This window comes from Pseudorasbora parva, chromosome 7, assembly GCF_024679245.1.
Source record: "Pseudorasbora parva isolate DD20220531a chromosome 7, ASM2467924v1, whole genome shotgun sequence".
NCBI classification, from domain to species: domain Eukaryota; kingdom Metazoa; phylum Chordata; class Actinopteri; order Cypriniformes; family Gobionidae; genus Pseudorasbora; species Pseudorasbora parva.
The window spans coordinates 39,739,024-39,747,392 of NC_090178.1; the positions used below are offsets into that span (position 1 = coordinate 39,739,024).

General features: G+C 35.2%; 1 protein-coding gene across 1 annotated transcript in view; it reads left to right on the forward strand.

Moving 5' to 3' along the window:
* Positions 1-664: 664 nt before the first annotated feature.
* The window catches only part of cdkal1 (CDK5 regulatory subunit associated protein 1-like 1), a 394,373-nt gene continuing 386,668 nt past the window's right edge, over positions 665-8,369 (forward strand). Inside the window, exon 1 of the mRNA XM_067449825.1 lies at positions 665-817. Within this exon, the coding sequence (XP_067305926.1) occupies positions 704-817 (114 nt within the window). The 5' untranslated portion in view covers positions 665-703. The remainder of the gene's footprint in view (positions 818-8,369) is intronic.

An 8,369-nucleotide genomic window follows, 5' to 3' on the forward strand; every position in this document is an offset into this window, starting at 1 on the left:
TATTCTTATTTATAATTCTAAACTAACGAGGGATCTTTCACTTCTGATCAACCTTATCATCATTATGGGTAAATACCACATTCACAAAAGTAAATGGAAAAAACAATTGCCAAATGTGAACTGTTTTAAAAATGAATTTCGTATGTTATTATCCTCCATGAACCTTGTCAAAAATTCCAAACAAACTATAGAAGATATTTGTTATGCTGCTGAAATGTTTTTGATCCTGTAACTCATTATCTATTTTGAGAACAATGCCTTTTTTTCTTTTTCTTTCCCGTCCTCACTGTCAACTTGCACTTTGTTGTTGCCTTGTCTGTTTTATTTTAATTTTTTTGTTTTGTTGTGTTTCTTATGCTGTTGTCTCCACGAGAGTTTGTAATAAATATGAAAATAAAATAAAAAATAAAAAATAAAAAAAATAATTTGATTAAAAATTAATCATATTTATTTTATCAAGTCGTTTATTCTGCTATTTATTTTCCTAATATCACATTTATTAATCTATTTATCTGTTTATTCATTTACATAGGCATATATTCATTTAATTTATGCAGTGTTGGTCCTCCATAGAACACAGTCCCTGTCAATCGGAACGACCCTAGTGTTTCGAAAGTGCCAATCGCTAGTTTGAAGATTGTCCTTTTCTACTTGCCGTATTGTGTCGAGGTTAAAGGGGAAATTTTTCAGCATGGCTGTCTGAATGCAAAACAACTCGAATGTAACCGATCAAAGAGCAGAACAACTGGCTATTTCCCCTCAAACTCCCACGGATTTCTCAGCGTTCCCTAATACGATTGTATTTTGCGTCTTTCCAGTAAGTACGCGTTCTTGGACTGTCTTTAAAGAGTTTTTTTGAGGTAAACACGTGGGTTTTCCTCTGGATATAAGGGGCTAGCCCAGAGACATCCATGTAACTTATTTGTCATAATACACGACTCAAATGCACGATTAAGATATGTTTAAGTTATATTATAGTTATATATACCTCTACACACACCTTGGCAATAGAATCGCTATTGGCTAGTAATTTTTTTCGTTTAGTCGCCAGAATGATATTCTTATATTATAATTTTATACTGACACACAAACACACACGTGCGTAATGTTTTTTATACTGTAACAACTGTACATTTTACCCCCTACACATCCCCTGCCCCTAAACCTACCCATCACAGGAAACATTCTGCATTACTTTCTCAAAAAAAAAGAAAAGAAAAAAAAAGAGAGAAGTCATCCTGTATGATTTATAAGCATTTTGAAAAGTAGGGACATGGAGAAATGTCTTCATAAGTCACCCTCGTCGGTAAAACCTGTGTCATACCCATGTCATTATACACATTTGTGTCCTGATATGACACACACACACACACACACACACACACACACACACACACACACACACACACACACACACACACACACACTACACTCTACTTATTTAAAAAAAAAAAAAGTTTTTAAAGAAATCTCTTCTGCTCACCAAGGCTACATATGTTATTAGAAATACAAAAAAGCTGTAATATTTTGAAATTTCATTAAAATATAAAATAACTGTTTTCTGTTTGAATAGATTTTAAAATGTAATTTATTCCTGTGATGCAAAGCTGAATTTTGAGCATCATTACTCCAGTCTTCAGTGTCACATGATCAATGTTGCGTAGGCTATATTATTAAACTAACACCAGACAAAGTTTATAGTTAAGAAAATAATGTAGAAAAAAATAAAATATTTTCAAAATAATATTGCTGAAACAAAGCATTGTTTGTGTAACCTTTTCCCACAAAAGTTTGAAATGTTTGAAATGTTTGAAATGACCTCCAGGCTTTTATTATAATAGGTTTGTGTGAATATTATTTTATGTTCACTTGGAATTGATATTGCTTTCATGTACCGGTATTCTTTAATGTTGAATGTCTATCATTAATGTAAAAAAATAAATCAGCAGTAGTTTTGGTTTTCGAGTGGCAGAGACGGTTGTTTTGGGATGTTGCTTTTATGTGGCTGGCTTATTCTCAATAAGTTATGACATTTTTATCTCAGCATTTTGTTTATGTATCTGAGTTTGGGATCCACTAGTCTGGATGCCAGCCGAACTTGGACCCGCCCACAACATTTGAGCTTTGGAAGTTCGATCTGGACTTGATCCATAGAGGAGTAATTATGCCTGAACAGCAGGCACGTGCAGAGGGCGGGGCGGAGGGTGCTTGAGCACCTGCCTCTTTGACCCTTGATGCCCAAAGTGCCCTTTTTGTCAAGAAAAAAAAGGCCTATACATAGAAAATGCCATTTTGTGAAGGCCTGCCCAATCTAAATATTAGTAAAATTAAATAAATTAAACAATAAAATGATTCACATGATGATGACCTTTCATCCGACGACCTCATCTCTCACGCCGCTCACTCACGCCAGTGGAGAGTGGACTGAGAAGTGGATTCTTCAATACAGCGGTAACGTTAAGTGTAGTTCTCAGCGACGTGTTTGTTTAGTTAGTTATTATTTGTTATCATTTGTTAGGGGTTAACAGCTTATGACCCAGGACCAGTAGTGAAGAAATGAAGACAGAGTCAGGATTGCAATTAAATAAAAGAAAAATTTACTTAAGAATAGTTTGCAGTTTTAAAAGCAGAAGCCAGCTTCAAGTCTCACAAGGAGTTCGTAGGCCGCGCTCCCTCTCTCACCGTCTCGTTGCCTCGCCCTATCGTACATACAATTGTCCCAACAGTTATACCGTTTTCAAGGTCTATCCACGTCATTACTGCAATGTGGATGCTTCTGATTGGCTCAGAGACAATGCACAGTCATGGCAAATTTCCACTCCAGTCAGTTAATCTGATGCACGTTTCCACTGACGTGTCACTTGTTGATGCTTTCACCCAGAATTAGGCCCGTAGTGACCTTCCAGATCTGGAGCAGGCGCCAGCTTGCCCAGAACAACAAGTCCACCCATCTCTTAGGGTGCCCATTGAACACCATTCTGATCTGTAACACAGAATATTGCGCACATACACAGATACACAGTCTCTCCAAGGTTGGAGCTGATTAAGCTCCAGTTCTATCTAGTTCTTACCAAAACATACTGATAACATGTGCTTTCCTTTAGTGAGAGGAACACACAATATAGTACAGGCAATATTCATCTTGACTTTTTAGTGTTTTAGTAAAAGGAAATATAAAAGGAATAAAACATAATAAATTAAATGAAAGACAAATCCATATTTCATATCTGGAAGCCGGGCTAAGTGAGCAAACGCTGTTACTGCACTCCTGACATGTTAGGGGTGTGTGATACCTCCAAACTCCAAACACATGACCTTGTTGCCAGTGTTTAGTGACACATCACACATCTCTAGGCCAGACCCTCAGTCACTCCTCAGCAGAGGTGGAAAGTAACGAATTACATTTACTCGCGTTCCTGTAATTGAGTAGTTTTTCTGTGTACTTGTACTTTTTTAAGTAGTTTTAAAAATCTGTAATTTTACTTTTACTTAAGTACATTTTGATCAAAGTATTGTACTTCGCTACATTTTAAACCACATCCGTTACTGAGTAAAAATAAATCATTAATGAAAAGAGAGGAGGAAAAAGACCGCGATCCGGAAATGACTAATATTGAATAGAGGGCGCGGGGACGCGGGAGAGAACATGCGCGCAAATATCAGATGGAGACAAACAAGACAGACATCAGTGACGCAGACCCAGGTGAAAGCAAAACGCCTTCGTGAACTCCTGGCTAGTGTGGAAATACTTTGGATATAGAAAAAAATAATGTGGTGTTGTCCTGGAGGATATCAAATGTGCACAAAATGTGGATGCAAATGAAGAAACACATAGAAAATGTTCGGGCACACATCCCTCTGTGCAAATAAAGGTATGTTTATAACTTGGGCCGATTGATTTCTGTGACGCAGAGGGAATCCCGGAATCCAGTCATGAACCTTAACTTTACATTATAACGTAGATTTGGTGTAATACACGCAAACTGGTGGAATGAACGAAAAACTCGAATGTAGAGCTGTAGGCCTTACAAATAAATCAAATCGCGACATGGTCTGTGAACATTAAAGCACAACATTTGTAACGCTTGTGTCCGGGTGAAAAATGCGGATAGCTCACTATATATATCTGGAGTGGATGCAAACACGGAGGCGATTGACGTCAAACAGATCGCGCTTTATTTCCCGCTGAACTCTCATCACAAACTCCATTTCCGTCCACAGCATTACTCAATAAAACAAAATAACTGACTGTTAGCAACAGAAAAACAGAGAATAATCCCCACACATAGGAGCTCAAAACTCAGTGCGCACATACACAAGATGCAGAACTCGTTTTCAGGGAGCGCGCGCAGCTCTTAAAGGGGCCACACTATATTTCTACTCGTTACACATTGAATGCTATATGAATATATGATCTGCTTGTTCTCTCTCTGTGAATGAGCTGCTCTGTCTACTACATATGGACTCTATTATTCTTAAACATTTTTACGAATTAATGATAAAAATAAGTTGTTAATCTAATTCATAATAATTTATTGAATTTAGTTTATTAGACATGCTTTACTGAAATTTTGATAAACAAAATAAACAAATGGTTTTAAGTTTGTTAAAATAAAGCATTTGTTCAACCAAATAAAAAAAAGACCAATCTTCTTCATTCATTTAACATCATTTTAACAAGTGATAATAACCATCATTTAATAATAGGTTATAATAATAGTAAATGTTTAATTGATGTTTTCTGAGATAGTTGTCATATCGTGAAAATCTCATTCTATCACAACCCTACAGGGGAGAGTCCCCCACCCCCACTGTTAAAAAAGTAACTAAGTAACTTTTACTCTGAGTACATTTTAAATGAGCTACTTTTTACTTTTACTTGAGTAAATTTTTAGACCAGTAATTTTACTTGTACTTAAGTAAAATTTCATTGAAGTAACAGTACTTTTACTTGAGTAGAATATTTTGTTACTCTTTCCACCTCTGCTCCTCAGGGACCAAATACACACTTTAGAAAACAAGAAACTAAAAGCAAAATCATAACTGGATAGAATCATTATAATAATATAGGTAATATAGGAAGATAAATATTAATTAAGGTTTTGATTATGAAGTCAATTAGGATAAAAATATATACAGGTATATTGAAGCGGCAGTGGATTTCAAAATCCCCCCTTCACATTTTACAAGAACGACGTGGAGAGAGCATGGAGCTGTTGTTTATATTGCTGTTTCCTGTATGTGTATTGTAGAAGTAACGTTAACGTTAGTTCGCTGTTTGAGGGAGAAAAGTTTTACGGGCGTAGAGTCCCTTATGAAAGGAAAATATATTTACCAATATATTACTTGAAATATAATATATATTTTAAATACATGGAATAATATATTGATGGTATTATACAATATATTCCTGTAATATATTGCAAAATAAACAAATGATTGGCGCTTTCATATATTGCAATATATTAAAGAATATAAATATTAAAACCAATATATGTGAATATATTGCCTAATGTATTACATGATATTTTCAAATATACTGCAATATATTTTTGTTTCATAAGGGGTTACAGAGTCTTGTCTTTGTTATTTTACTAAAAACTATTTATACTTTAACCTATTATTTTTATTTCAGTATTTATTTAAAAAAACACTGGTAAAGGCTTATACTGATTTTTCATCCTCTGAATTAGCCTATATCTGTTTTTTACTATCATTAAAAATATAACGTTATATAAATTCAGAACAGGTTTCAATCATTCTCATGTCAATAATGTTCATCACAGAGAAAAGTGTAGCTTTAATGATAAGTAATCTGTATTTAATTTATTTATGCAGTTCAGAAAGGTGTTACTATTAGGTTTTCTGTCTAAAAGGCCACCGGTAAATATAACATTTATTATAATGGGTTTATATAAAGATTGTTTTAAGTTCACTTAAATTAAGTGTTTTTTTTTAAAGCCTAATAAATATTGAAATTGGTAGCTTTCATTTATACTGTAATGCAATGTCATAATGTTTCATAGAGACATTAGTATCAGTGACACTGGCCTTCATTCATAAAAAGATGCCAATACAACACGGTTACAATATGTTGTCTTTAAATTGTTTCTACATTAATTTGGAGAGTAACTGAAATTATTACAATATGAGAATATTAAAAACGCCCATGTTTTTAAATCGTGATTTATCTTGATTAATTACAGAAAAAATGTGATTGATTAGTTAATTTTTTTTTTTTTTTGTAACAGTAGTGTTTACAACAGCAAAATCACTATAGCCTGTAAATGCAATAATATATCTCTGGAAATAATACTTTAAAATGTATTATTAAAAATATCGATGTCAATATAAAATGAACCTGACCTAACATCAAAGTGCAGAGTACATGAGATATGGCCCTAGTAGATTTCAGGAAAAGGAATGAAAATACCCATGTTATGAATGAGTTTTTATGCATGTTTATGACAACTGTCATTAAGTGTCATTCGCTCAATTAAGTAATTTTTAATGCAAAGATGACATAATGTGAGATGTCTTTATGACAACTTTAAATTTTAAAGTTTGTCACTATCACTAACAAAGACATCTCACATAATGTCATCTTTTGTATATTTGTAATTCAGTTTTTGCCATGACAATAGCCACAGGTACATTTACGTCATTTACATTACGTAAATTACGTAATGTTCTACCTACAGTTTACTATAACAGCTGTTCTTTGCTATTCTTTATAACAGAATCATAAGTATAACAGTTTCTAATCCCAGAGTTTTGTTAATTTTTAAAATATTTTTTTTTAACTTTTGACCTTTTAAAGGTTTCTTTTCAGAACTGGATCACGGCATTTACTGCCATATCAATACAGAAACATCTGTATTGAAACGCATATCAGAAAGGAATGTGTCACAATATATTGCTGTATTGATATTTTTAGCACAGCCCGATTAAAAGCCTTGTTCCATGTGCCCCTTTTATACTTTCAGCACCTGCCCCTCCAAGGGTCTCTGCACGGCCCTGCTGAACAGAAACTGTTCGGACCAATGAAATTGTCTGGGCTTTAGACGATGAACGAGACTGACATGCATGCTAAATGACTGAGGTAGCCTAGTTCGTTCACAAACGAGATCTCTCTCTCTCGTTCAGAGCTGGTTCATTTCGTTCACGAACGAGATCTCTCTCTCGTTCAGACTCAAAACAGCAACTCGGTCAGTGAAGTTCGTTCAGTAGCTCAGAATGCTATTTACTGTCGTGACACAAGATCTTTTAAACCATAGGCCACTGTCACATTTTTTTATGTAGAGAAGTGCATGACATGACTCAAATGTAATGAAGAAAATGGTTCAAACATAAAATAAAATACAAACACTTTACTTTACTCTGTAGTAATTATTTAACCATCAACCTGCATTATTACACTGTTTTCATTACAGTGGTAAAGTGTACATTTCTTTCTGCAAATTGCTGCAAATATGCCACCTACACGAGCCGAGCTGTTCGCTATCAGTATCCTTCAACAACTGGTTCATTTCGTTTACGAACGAACGACATGTACCAATTCGTTCATGAATGAGATTTCTCGTTTAGAGTCAGACTCAAAGCCTCTCGGTCAGTAAAGGGCGTATTCGTTCACTGAATTCAACAAATTACATGCTCTGTCACATCTCATACTCGAACGCTATTGGCTTGAGGTTTTGTCATTCTTTGACAGAATGAAACAGTCGACAGAGCTGCGCATGCGCTCGCTGGTAATAGCGCGCCACACTGCGGTGGAGGGAGGAATTTCAGTGAACTAGAAACATGAGTCAATAGACTACATGAACGAGAACGATTTGTTCACCTAAAAGATTCATTCAAAAAGAGCAATTCGTTCACGAACGTAACATCACTACCTCCGCCTCACTCATATTTCATACATGTTTGAGCCTCCAGTATTTTTTTACAGTCTATGCTCCAGAGCCAGAAACAAACTAAGGCCGGTTTCACACTGCACGTGTTAGCAGGGCGTAAACAGCGCATGTTTTTTTCAGCACCCATGTTAAAAGATTAGAGCATTCACACCGTTTACTATAATACTCACCGTAAATAATAACACAAATGATTAAACCCAGAGGCATATAAAGGTTACTTATCATGTAAACTACCTATAAAACATGTTATATGCATGTGTTTTTGAGACAAAGGAGGAAACGGTCGCAATTACAGCATATATGCTTCCCATCATAAATCACGAGATTGACAGTGTCGGACGAACGATGCACAACAGCACGCGGCTCCCGCTCTTCATACGCACTGCTCCTGCCCTGCCAACGCACTGCGTGCACTTGCAGTGTGAAAGCGGCGTTAGAGGACATTGACATATTCGATAA